At 40.0% G+C, this 13,472-nt stretch overlaps 1 protein-coding gene across 10 annotated transcripts in view; it reads right to left on the bottom strand.

The window, feature by feature from the left end:
* ST7L (suppression of tumorigenicity 7 like) overlaps positions 1 to 13,472 on the bottom strand; it is a 135,614-nt gene that overhangs the window by 38,524 nt on the left and 83,618 nt on the right. For 3 of the 10 annotated variants that reach the window (XM_032249749.1, XM_032249751.1, XM_032249750.1), the window contains one exon: positions 688 to 2,557. The exons of 4 other annotated variants lie outside the window; for them this stretch is intronic. In XM_032249749.1, the coding sequence (XP_032105640.1) occupies positions 2,459 to 2,557 (99 nt within the window). In that variant the 3' untranslated portion in view covers positions 688 to 2,458. Of the gene's footprint in view, positions 1 to 687; positions 4,594 to 13,472 lie in introns of those variants that run through there. 3 more of the 10 variants (XR_004260263.1, XM_032249745.1, XM_032249746.1) reach the window with 1 other exon arrangement.

Here is a 13,472-nt window from a genome sequence, read left to right as displayed (position 1 = left end):
TTAGTGCATTCAGGGCTCCATTTAGTTTCCTCACTCTGCTTCTAATAACTCCTTCTGCCAGCCCACCTCTATTGGACAGAGGTCTGTCCGTCAGATCAGCAATATCTTAGCCCCTCTCCTCTCTTCCATTCCTTCTGTTGGTACTCATTTCTTCTAACTTTTAATAAATGTTTAGGTATAACGCATTACAGTGAGTGCTACTTAGATACAAACTTAAAAGATACTATCTATTTTAAGGATCTGAGAATCCCTTAGAGAAGGCACATGACTGAAGTACCTCAGCTGCACAGCCTGTAGACAGTTGTTCTTGGGTAAAAGAAAAATGCCATCCATAACCTAGACCTGGAGATAAAAGCTAACTTTTATTATTACCAGCCCTGAATAATGGCACTAATCCACACTATTCCTTAGAGTGATGCTGGAAAAATAAAATCATGGGCTTCAGATTAAAAACAAAAACAAACATAGTCTGTTCCTGAGGGTCTGTTTGCAAAACTTCTTGTAGATCTAACTTCTGAACACTCACTGCTTCATTTCTATTCCTCCCTGTTGCAGGGGGTAATTTCTTCTCCTTTTTCTCACTGCCCTTATCAAGAACACCAACCACTAAGTCTTTGCCAAATTCTGAGACCCACTCAGGACACTAGTCTCTCTATATGGCTTAACAGAAGAGAGATAAGTAGGATGTTTTTTCCTCAGTCTGAGGGTTTTATTTAAATGCTCTCAGTGGTCATAGGGCAGAAGCTCAAGCTAGCTGGGGTGAAGGGAGGATGCCAGGGAGAGTATGGGAGAGTATGTTTCTCGTCCCTGGGAGGCATTCAGCCTAGCTCCTGCAGCCAAATTACAGCACCAGAGAACAATGTGATGCATTTCTGGGCAGGTCGGTGGGACCCTGGGCGCCTGGGCCTTGTGGAGAGAGGTGCCAGACACAGAGCTCTCCGTAAGCAATCCTGCAGAGCCGCCCCCTGGGTGCAGAAATGAAATACGGGAGAGCTTCACATTACACAGAGACCTGTAGCTCATACCTGGTTATTGATGGCCTTGGTGGAGGCCTCTGCCCCGACCCTCCACTTGGGAACTGCTTGCTACTACGGGGGTTGGGCATCTTTGAAGCAATGTTGGAAAACACGAAAGACATGCTTCCTTTTCACTTTTTGCCCTCCCTGTCAGCCTGAGCACAACCATAAGGTTACACACAGACACACACACACACACACACACACACACACAAAGGTATACATATATGGACACATACAGAACTCTCAGGCTGCATAGGAGTTCTGCTCATCCTCCTCTCCCTAACAAATTTTAAAAAAGCAATTAGAATTTGATCCATTATTTCAAAAAGCATACCAATAGGGTCTAGCTGTAACCAAGGAATATCTACAAAGTTACATTACCAACCTGCAGGCAACTGTTTGATCTGGGGACCAGAGCCCCTTTGGTGGGTGGTCGGGGGAAGGATGCAGAAAGGACATGGAGAGGAGAGATCAGTGAAGAATTACCACCAAAGCAGAGTGGCTGAGACTGTACAACTTTGCAAGGCTGGTTCATGCCAGAGATAGTGAGAGGTACACCCTACATGCTGTGAATGATGGGGCAGTATCCTATGACTGCACGAGGTGTAATTGCCAAGTCTACTGCTCATGACCTGTGGTTGTTTTTAACTCTTAACTGGGTAAGAAAACAGGACAGTTTTGGATTCCAGGGATGATCTCCATAAGAGCGAGGCACTGGAAAAGACCAAGTGGTGACTTTATTAGGGTAAATATATCACAGTTGCTACACTGAATTGAGCTTTCTCAGAAGCTATTATTTTCTTTGGGTGATTGGCAGGTATAGGGCAATGGCCAATGGGGTGTCAGTAATATGCCTGTCCCTGACCTCAAAGGTAAAGGGATAGAAAAGAGAGTTTATAAACTCATTTTCCCACATCCCATTAATGGCTTAAATTATCTCTGAGCATCTTTGTGGCTATTCCTTATTTACTTAAGATGTTTTAGTCACTCTGGATTTGCGAATGCAAGGCAAGCCTTCTTTCATTGGCTCCTTAACTATCCTGGCTTAAAATTTTCCTTTGCTCACTTCCATTCTATGAGTCTACGGATGGAGCAGCTAGACATTGGAGTTCTTTCTCTTTGACCAAAGGAACCAAAATGTGGTGACTTTATTTCAACCCCACCAGCCCCTGTAAGCAGCCCTGGCCAAACAGAAAGGCTAAGCTGAATAAAGAAAAAAGGAAGACAATTCCATCTAAAGTTGTCTTTTTTGACAGCTTCCAAGGTGGGGTTTCCTCAGGAGTAACAGTAATATTTGTAAGAAGCTTTTTCATACACAAAATGCTTTAGCATATATGTAATCCTCACAACAACCCTGTGAGGTAGGGGTTACTGTCATTTTACAGATGCTGTTCAGAAATGTTTGGTGATTGTCCAAGGTCACATGAACTGTGCCTGGCTCAGTCAGAGCTCAAACCTAGGTCTTCTGACTTCAAATCCTGTGTATTTTCCTCAAAGCCTGAGGATGCCCAGGGTTGGGGGCGCCAGAGTCCCAACACCTTCAAAACGGAAATTGATATAAAATGTTCAAGCCCTATAGGAGTCCCAGGACTGCCAGGAGAGTATATCTGAGCATAGTTTACAAAGGAACAGCCTAGGCCCTCCTGAACCTCATCAAACGATGGCCCTTTTGCCATTTCTGCCACTATTACCACCAGTACCATGTGACCACTATACAAAGTATTCCACATTTAAACAACTCTGGCTCCTAATTCTATCCCTTTTCTTCCCCCTTCAGATTAACATTAAAAATTTTGTTTTATCTAGTCCTTTTGAAATTATGCTAAATGTATAGACACAGTAGAAGCAGTAATGACAGAAAATTATTAAAGCTTTGGGCTTTTAAAGTATGTATTAGAATTTCCTTTGAGATTTCACTCCTTCTAAAAATGCTGTCAACTCCTGGGTTAGGAAAGCAAGATCAGGGAATAAGTGTCCTAAGAAACTCCCATCCCAAGCCAGATAGATGCCTACCTGTGGCCTGGTAAAGGTCCTGGGAACTCTAGCTGATGCAAGCAATTTGTGTACACCAAGGCAAGGGGTCCCAACCCTCCAGAAAAACCCCTGTGAGATGAGGCAGATAGCAGATTTTTCACTTGATCAAACACTTGCTGCTCTCAACCCCTCTTTGTTCTCCCATTCAAAACTTGGACCTCTGTTTAGGTGCAAGACAGTGAGTGAAAGCAGCTCCAAAAAGATGATGTGTGCAAGGGGAACTCTTTTCTGTTCAATCCTGGAATGTTTTCTGTTAGAGACAGCACAGGCTACCTATCTCACTCCTGCATCCCAACTGTTAAAGCAGAAGAGAAAATTGCACAATGTTCATCAATCATAGACCTGGGATGCTACAGCTCCCTGACCTGGGCCCCTGCTTGAGCGAGGGGAAGAACACCTCACGAAAACAGTCTACCTAGAGTCAGGACTTCCCCAAAGCAGACTTTACTTTTTGGTCCATCGATCTTGGCTCTCACTGCTTCCCTGCTTCCCACCCCCAACTGCCTCTGCATGTGGGCTCAGAAGTCATCATCTAAAGAATTCCATTGCTCACCTCCTGCATAGCAGCACAGCCCCATGAGGCCACACACCAGATGGAGGGGATAAAAGTACAAGGTCATGGCTTCTAGCAAGAGGCTTTTTCTTAAACTAACCCTGACTCCTGGAAAAGAGGCAGAGCAAGAGAGTGTTGAGTGAGCTGCTGATGACAGCAGCTTTATAGGTCTTGTGTATACAGGAAGGAAAAAGCTAACCTGGCTTTCAGTGGAAATTTACCTACTCCCATCTCTAGTTCTCTTCCTGGTCTCACATCTACTTCTTGAAGGTGTCTAAGTAGAATGCAGAGACTGTCTAGAGGGTTAACTCCTTCCCAATTGTAGGGATCTATTCAGCAGGCTGCCACACACATGCTGAGGTGGAGGCCAACCCCTGAATACATGCCCTGCTTCTCTAGGAATTTAACTATGAAGTAAAAGGAAACAGTAAGGAAGGTGAACTGGAACTCTGGGGAAACTGAAAAGGTCACGATAGGCCTTCAAAATATTTGTGTGTAATAAGTAGAGAAAAGAGGATGGAGGAAGATGATCATTCCTAGAATAATTATTGAGTGACAATATACAGAAGCAACAATTACAATGAAATGAAACAGTTTAATGGACTAGGAAACAGAAGCCTGAGAATAAAGGCATTAGGTTAATAAGATTAATCAGAGATGGCATTCCATGGGAGGTGACTTTTGAGTTGGATTTTTAAAAGACAGCTTTATCTGTTTTATGAACTGATTGAGGGCAGTAGGAACAAAGCATTCTAAATAGAAGGAACTGGTATGTGCTGAAACTTAGAAGCAGGAATGTACAAGCAATATATAAGGAATTTCAAGCAAGTACACATTATATACACTGGGGAATACAGAGAAATTAGAATGCTGAGATCAGGGCTTAAATAATATGAGGTGACTGTGTGCATCTCAACTGTCAAATGGTTCAGCATCCCCTATAGAGGCACACAGTATCTTGATTTATGTCAGTAAACATCAGGGCACCTATGGAAAAGCACAAGGATGATTCCATTTGTTACAGACACAGGGACTAAAAAGATCTACCCTGAAAGTTCAACAAAGTGCCACCTATCATTAACTACAGCTCCTTATAATTTGAGATTCTGGGCTACGAGATATCAAATATCCTAACCAATACCGTGATACATTAATGTAGACTTATAGGCCCAGAACCTGGCATAAATCAAGCCAAACCCTTAAGAAATTAGAATGTGAAAAGAAAATAATTTAAAATAGAAAATACATGCTTCTTTTCCTCACTCCCAAATTTAAAACTTGATTGGTCCCATATATCCTACTTGGTATATTGGATTTTTGCAGCTAGCAGATTTATCGTATCTGAGGCCATAGTGCATAGGAAAGCTGCAAAAGAGCTTTAGAGACTGCAAAATAGCTCACTAATAAATGAGGAGCTTTATTCTAGTTTACTACTGTGTGCTGGTGTAGCAGCCAAAGAAGGAGACAAATTGTGACATCGTGATCTCTAGTTAGGTGTCTCGCTTCCTGCATTTGCTGACGGTAAAAATGGCTACTTTTGGGGCTTTTGTCATACTTCTTAACCAAACTTCTCTAACTTCTTAGGATAAAAACAAAGCAGTTTTTATCTTCCAAAGCAGTTCCCTGGTGCCACTTTCAGAAGCAGAGTATTGAACTGTGGGTCTCACCCAGTGTAGCACTGACTGTGTGTGTGTGTGTGTGTGTGTGTGTGTGTGTGTGTGTGTGTGTGTGTGTACACTGAATAAGCCAAAAGGTATGCCATATTCTAGGTTTATGCTTTACTTAACTGGCAAAATTTGATGGTGGAAGGGAGGCAGCCACAGAACAGTGACAGCATTTGTTAGTATCATCTTAGTTCTCTTCCCTCCCCTAGGTAGTTTATAAAGGGTGATTTCTGAGACCCTTCAGAAAGAAAAGCTCAAAGGTTTACATTCAACTGTGACAGCACTATGAATTCATTAAGAAGCATGTTTCAGGTTGCACTATAATTTCCCTATGTAACATAAACCCATGGAATCTGACATAAGCTGATTGCTCATGCTGGTTATTTATTTACATTTCTGAATGGAAAGGATTTCAATACTCATAAAATATCTTACTGGCTTATTTTTCATCTGTTCTCCCAGAGAAGCTATTATAAAATAGGCATAGAGACAGAAGTCTCAACTTGTATAACTGGTCAAGCAACCAGGGAAAAGTTATTGCTCAAAATGCAATTTTAAAAAATTCAATATGGAACTTGAGGCCAAAAAAAGAGATGGTTACTCTCAATGCCATCCGAAAGATAAAAGCTCAAAAAAAAAAAAAAGGTAACTATGCTCATTATCTTCAGCCAAGTCCTATGGTAGTAGCTGGTACCTTCACAGGAGCTCAATGGAACTGGCATTTACTTACATCTTTTTTTCTGGGAACCTAATGTTAGCAGACATAGTTGCTAGTCTGAATAGGAACGCAGGTGAATGGATGAAAGTGGGCTCCCTACCACTCAGAAATATGCAAAAAAAGCACACCTCCTTACCAGTATGCTACAAATTAGACTGCTGAATTAGAAGATGCCATCATGCAACCAACTTACTATCTGGAGATGTATATTTTGTTAACCTAAGCAAACAATAATAATTTCTGTTTATTCCAGTAGGTGTCACAAGCTCAGAGAAATGAGTGACAAACTAGAGAAGTAATAATCACCAATAAAGTAAATTCCAAAGCCAGATCCCCAGTTTTCTGCCTCCAAGTCACTGTTCAAATAGTTTTTCTTCCTTTCTTCTGCTGCAACACTGAGTTAGGTCAGTATATTCTACAACTCTCTAGTATTACTATAATGTTTACATGAGTAGTTTAGAATTTAGCCTTGGGTCTATTCTTCTACTGCATATACTTTCATCATTTTACCATATTTACTGATTACATGCCTAATTTGTATAAATTCAAGGACAGGGTCTGTGCCTTTTTGTTTGTTTTTTGAGATGGAATCTTGCTCTGTCACTCGGGCTGGAGTGCAGTGGTGCGATCTCGGCTCACTGCAACCTTCACCTCCCAGGTTCAAGTGATTCTCCTGTCTCAGGCTCCCAAGTAGCTGGGATTACAGGCGCCTACGACCATGCCAGGCTAATTTTTGTATTTTTAGTAGAGATGGGGTTTCACCATGTTGGCCAGGCTGGTCTCAGACTCCTGATCTCAGATGATCCACCCACCTCGGCCTCCCAAAATGTTAGGATTACAGGCGTGAGCCACTGTACCCGGCCTCTGGTGCAGTGGCTCACGCCTGCAATCCCAACACTCCGGTGCTATTTTAAAACATATATCCCAAAGTCATATCCCCAATGATCCAGCAAGTCTATGTTACTTTAATGAGATAGCTCAATAAAGATAAGAAATATTTTTCAGTTACTTAGAGAGAAAATCATCTTGGTGGTTCTCCCTGTAAAGAGGTGAATTGTCAAAAATGCAGAATTGATCATCAAAACCCAGCTACAAAGAAAGGGCAAAAGGAACCTTATTTTAGTGCCTTATCCCAATATCCTTTTATTTAGTTTTTTATTTTCAGAATCAGTGACTGCCAGCTGCAGCTCTGACATTATCAAGTAAGCTCTGGAAAATTCTGGGTAGCTCTTTCCTATTCTTTCACATGCCCAAAGAACCAAGTAATTTTGGTTCTAACTCTTACTATTCCATTCTGCTTCACATGAAATCACACTGTTTCATACTGAAAACCAGGATGGCGGTTAGTCCTTATTAATCTGCCATTATTAGGAATGGGAGGATATAAAAGAGGAATATAAAATGTACGAGCGTAGAAACTTTTGTCTTATGGCAATTACTCTGTGAATCTGAGGTGAGACGTTTCTTGCTTAAATTTTGAATTGTAGAGCTCTCCATTTTTTGATAAATTCTATTCATACAAATATTATAATAAATATCACTGCTTACAAAAAGATAAACTTCAGCTGCTGGGTATAAAGATGAAAGTACTCCATGCTGCATTTTTGAAAAAGAATAAATATGTCTCATTCTATATGTTCTTGCTTGACCTAACCAAATACATTCTTCTGAAAGGAAGCATACTCTGTTAGTCTAGATTGACTTTTTGGGTCACTATATCTTATGGGAGGCATATGAAAATAGCATACCAGTCAGTCACTTCCAGTGAAATAAATGAATATTCAAGGATGAACTAATCTGTTGTGGCAATAGCTTCTACCTTACACTAATACATCTTCATGCCCATCTCAAACCCCCTACCACTAGACTATGAGTTACTTATGAACAGGGATTATATTTTATACTTCATAGGTACCCAATGAATTTGAAATGCAAAGACCTGTTGTATGTTACAGAACAATCCTTACTATATTTTAGCATGTTATAGAACAATTAAAACCATGTTTAAAAATGCTAAGTCTTTTTAAAAATCTAAACTTTGAAAACAAATCAAAACAGGCTCTATCGGAGTCCTTCCATGCAATAAGCCAACATTCAAGGAAGACTCTTTTCAGGTATCTAGGACTCTCTGAACTGCATGTTCTACTGCCGTTTTTGTTTTGTTTTATTTTTTTAAAGGTGGTATTACAATAGCTAAAATTCACCAAGAGTAAATTAGTAAGAAAAGTCTTCATAGCTAGGGTTTAGCTGAATTATAATCCCTGGGCTTCCAATAAGGGCTAAACCCCTAAAGGGATCAGAGTCTAATAAGTAAAAACATCCAGCTGAATTTCGTCAGAGGGCAAAGTTTCAACTATGAGTGCCCCAGCAACCAAGGATGAATTATGCATAAGATTAGTAAAGTGTCTTCGTCCACACCCTAGCCAGAGAACATTCTTCTATCTCACTGTGACTAAAGGAAAACCAGCAATGTATTTGCCTGCCAAGAACAGCTGTGGCTGTACTCTTGATAGGAGTCTAACAACATCGTTGGATTAAAATTTAATTGTAAAGCTGCTGCTACCTGGGAGTAAAAGCATGAACTCTGGCTTCAGAAAGAAACTGGGACTCTAGCATATTGAACAAATGAAGAAAAGAGCTGGCATGTTCCTAAAAAAGAGTGTGAGAATGTGCTCCCTTCTCCAATTGTCCCCTAAGCTGCATCTTTCTCTATAATGTCACATTGGTCATCTGCAAGGGTGTTTAAAGGAAACATAGCCCTTTTCTGTTCAAACCCTTTTCTTGAACAGTACATACACATTTTATTTCCAGAATGCTTGAAATTACAGGGTGAGGTCAGAAGGTGATAATGTGATTTGCATTCTCTGAATATCCTATTCTTAATTTTGTTATTTATTATTGAATCCCAAATAATTTCTCTCCTTGAATCTGGCTACTGTCAAGATGGACGTAAGACAATCTTAATGTTACTACACAACAAAAATAATTTTCTGATTTCCTCAAATTCAGATAGAAAATCCAATATTTTACTGAGACCTCATGAACATTAAGGAATACACCCAAGTTTCCTAGCTATTGATACAATTACTAGAAGTACCTCTGCTACCTAAAATTCCTAGTTTAGGAAAAAAACTTATAGGTTATATTTTAGACCAAAAGTTGATTATGTTCAGTTTAACTTCACCCTATACTCCTTTACAGACTTGCCCTTTGATTTTGAAAGAAGACTGATATTGAAACATAAGGTATACATTTATACTTCATATTAAAACTTTAAAAAAGTAACTTGAGAGTCAAATTCCCTCTGAAGCATTACAAACCAGGCTTACTTTAGTATTTTCTTTAGTATAACTGTACATTTTAAGCACTTAGAGAGGCTGAAGTCCTTTATGCAGTAATGTGAGCATGTAGTATAAATGACCAAACAGCATTCTTTCTTAAGTAGCTAACTAGCAAGAAGAGGAATGACATTGGAATGAACCAGTTTGAAAGACAGAAAAGCAAATGTGCGTTCTTTTTTTTTGAGACAGAGTCTTGCTCTGTCGCCAAGCTGGAGTGCAGTGGCGTGATCTCAACTCACTGCAACCTCTGCTTCCTGGGTTTAAGCGATTCTCCTGCCTCAGCCTCCCGAGTAGCTGGGACTACAGGCACGTGCCACCACACCCAGCTAATTTGTGTATTTTTAGTAGAGATGGGGTTTCACCATGTTAACCAGGGTGGTCTTGATCTCTTGACCTCGTGATCTGCCCACCTCAGCCTTCCAACGTGCTGGGATTACAGGCGTGAGTGACCGTGCCCGGTGGCGTTATTTTTAAGTAATTGATGTAGGTATGTACCTATTTATTTAAGATGAGGTCTTGCTCTGTCCTCCAGGCTGGAATGTGGTGGTGCTATCATGGCTCACCATAACCTCCAACTGCTGGGCTCAGGCGATACTCCTGCTTCAGCCTTCCAAGTAGCTGGAACTACAGGGATATGCCACCATGCCCGTCTAATTTATTTTTATTTATTTTTAAACTTTTTTCAGCTACTTTATTTTTATTTTTACTTTTCATTTTTATGAGGTCTTGCTATGTAGCCCAGGCTGGTCTTGAACTCCTGAGCCCTAGCAATCCTCTCGCCTCAGCCTCCCAAAGTACTGGGATTACAGGTGTCAGCCACCATGCATAGCTTTCATTCTTCATTTTAAAGCACTGGAGTTCATCAAACAGACTTAAACTGTGAAGAGTACTCCCAGGCAGCTTATTTGCCCACTGATATCCTTGACTTTGAGGTAAACATTTCTCCAACTTAAGCACTCTTTCTATTTTTTCTGACAATCCACATCAGGATCTTCATTTAAAACTCTTTCCCAAATTTAACTCTTATAGGAAGATTTCTCTAGCAAGCCACATCACCACTGTCATTCTATATCCCTTCAGCATTACTATCTCTGGTATAAAATTTATTCTTTTGTACTTGTTTCAGTGTAAGTTGTGAAGGGTGATATATTATTGAAACCAAGTATATATCACAACTAAAAGTAATAAGCTAACTTACCAACTGTGTAATTTTAGGCACATCACTTAACTTTGATGACTCAAACTTTCCGTTTATAATGTTCCAATGGCTCCAGTAAGAATACATGAGAATATAAGTATAATCTCTTTTAATAAAAGTGAAGAACTAACTGAAGTCTGGGTTACTCTTGGTTTAGAATTGTAATATATTACGTAGTCTTACTAATTTAGTTCTTTTGAGCATTAGCAATTTGATTGGTAGGGGAAGAAAGCCAAACTCCACCAAGAAAAAAGCTAAAAACTATTCCTCAATATAGAAATAAACTAAAAAGAAAAAAAAAAAAAAAAAAAAAAAACTATTCCTCAATATTATAATTTTCTTCTGTACCCCATGATTCTCCCAATTTAGAGGACTATGCTGGGTCTGCAAGATAGAGATGTTTTCTAAAACAAACATCAGTGTTTCCTATTGTGAATTACAGTATCACTAGAAGAGTGGGTTTGGAATAAGTGATTTACATCAATATCTAAGCATAGCTCTTCTAAAAACTGCTAAGCACTCCATGTATGCCAAGCGCTAATGATTAAGCAATAAATATATCAGTAGCAGTTAGTGACATGATGTCCTAAACTTTAGCAATGAAATTTTCACTTTGAGGGGGAAAAAGATGACTAAACATATGTGAAACAAATTCTGGGAGAGCTTCTGTGAACTTCATACTTGACAGGCACATGTTAACGGGAAAAAAGGATGCTTTCTACAAACTTTAAAACTGAATTAAACCCTGGGGAAAGGATATACACATGCATTAAAAAGTACATTGTTGGCTGGGCACAGTGGCTCACACTTGTAATCCCAGCACTTTGGGAGGCCAAGGCGGGTGGATTGCTTGAGTTTGGGAGTTCGAGACTAGCCTGGGCAACATGGTGAAACCCTGTCTCTACAAAAAATACACAAATTAGCCAGGCATGGTGGTGCATGCCTGTAGTCCCAACTACTTGGGAGGCTGAGGTGGGCAGATGGTTTGAGCTGGGAAGGCGGGGATTGCAGTAAGCCCAGATTATGCCACTGCACTCCATCCTGGGCAACAGAGGCAGACTCTGTCTCAAAAATAATAATCATAATAATAGAAAGTACACTGACATGGCTGGGCACGTTGGCTCAAGCCTATAATCACAGCATTTTGGTAGGCTGAGGTGGGCAGATTGCTTGAGCTCAGGAGTTGGAGACCCGGGCAGCAAAGTGAGACCCCCATCTCTATAAAAAAATTTTAAAAATTGGTCTGGTTATAACTCTATCAAGACAAAAAAAAAATTGGTCTGGCATGGAGGCATACACCTGTAGTCCCAGCCTCTTGGGAGACTGAGGTGGGAGGATCACTTGAGCCTGGGAAGTGGATGTTGCAGTGAGCTGAAATAGCACCATTGCACTCCCGCCTGGGCGAGAGGGTGAGATCCTATCTCGAAAAAAAAAAAAAAAAAAAAAGTACATTGTCCTAAGTTTTATTATTTTCTTTCCCCCTTAGAAGAGTTCAGTGCTTAGAAAATCTGGATGAATAATAATACCAGCAATTTCACAAATTTCTTAGTTGGTTCTTTTTGAAGGAGAAAGACAAGGCTGAAACATGAGAAGTATCCTCTAAGAAGTAGAGAACAGCTTTTCTCTTGATCCAAAGTCCCAGTTAGTAAAGAAAATTAAAATTGAATATGCGAGACTGCCCAAATAAAGGCTTTAGAGGCACCAACAGTGGAACAAATATGTAAACATTTAAAAATTTTGACCTGTCACACATAGGCTTATTTTATTATCTGTATTCTTTCTGGGAAACAACTCAGGTTTATAACTGTGGAAATAGCATGACTATAGAATATTTTACAGAAATGTAAGTTTAGTTACATTTCAAAATGTTTTAAAAACTATCTCAGTTCTTTTTTTTTTTTTTTTGAGACGGAGTTTCGCTCTTGTTACCCAGGCTGGAGTGCAATGGCGCAATCTCAGCTCACTGCAACCTCCGCCTCCTGGGTTCAGGCAATTCTCCTGCCTCAGCCTCCTGAGTAGCTGGGATTACAGGCACGTGCCACCATGCCCAGCTAATTTTTTGTATTTTTAGTAGAGACGGGGTTTCACCATGTTGACCAGGATGGTCTCGATCTCTTGACCTCGTGATCCACCCGCCTTGGCCTCCCAAAGTGCTGGGATTACAGGCTTGAGCCACCGCGCCCGGCCCTAATGTTTTGTATTTTTAGTAGAGATGGGGTTTCACCATGTTGACCAGGATGGTCTCGATCTCTTGACCCCGTGATCCACCCGCCTCGGCCTCCCAAAGTGCTGGGATTACAGGCTTGAGCCACCGCGCCCGGCCTATCTCTGTTCTTATGAACTAAAAAAACTCATAGCTTTGAAAGTAATCCATTTTCAAACAAAGAGAAGAAATTTATTTTAATTGTTAATTTCTGAATGTGGCCCTAGGTATTTAATAAAGAAGTATACAACTATCATGTCACAGGTTATAATAATGGAAAACTAAGAACCTTTAAAAACAATCATATATTTTTCATTGGTGTACATTAATATATATTTATAATTGTTTATCAACTCCCCCGGTTCTGAAGATCAACCTTTTCCCTGAAAAAAATAGTAAGAATAGTGGACAAATCTTCCCAAAAGTTTTATTCACTTTTCAGTGAAAGACACTTGGCATTTATATCTGCTTATTATTTTAAAAATGTAATTTGGGAAGAAAAATTTTAATTATTTTTGAGAAGGGGCTGGAGAAACCCCAGTGAGACATTCTGTAGAGAGGCTCTTTGTTAGTGTAACATCTGACCTTCTATATCTTTGGAAATCATGCAACTTGGCTAATGTAGTCCTTAAAGAATTAATCAAGCAGATTTTAAGGCCCTAGTTACAGTGGAGCCAGCCAATTATGAGTTGTTCAGAAATTCATCATTGGCATGTCCAACCACATTTTCCCACATAAAGAT

Source organism: Sapajus apella, unplaced genomic scaffold (genome assembly GCF_009761245.1).
Source record: "Sapajus apella isolate SASKATOON/1434 unplaced genomic scaffold, GSC_monkey_1.0 scaffold69, whole genome shotgun sequence".
Classification (NCBI taxonomy): domain Eukaryota; kingdom Metazoa; phylum Chordata; class Mammalia; order Primates; family Cebidae; genus Sapajus; species Sapajus apella.
The sequence above is the reverse complement of the archived record's forward strand: the minus strand, read 5'-3'. Positions and strand labels throughout refer to the sequence as shown.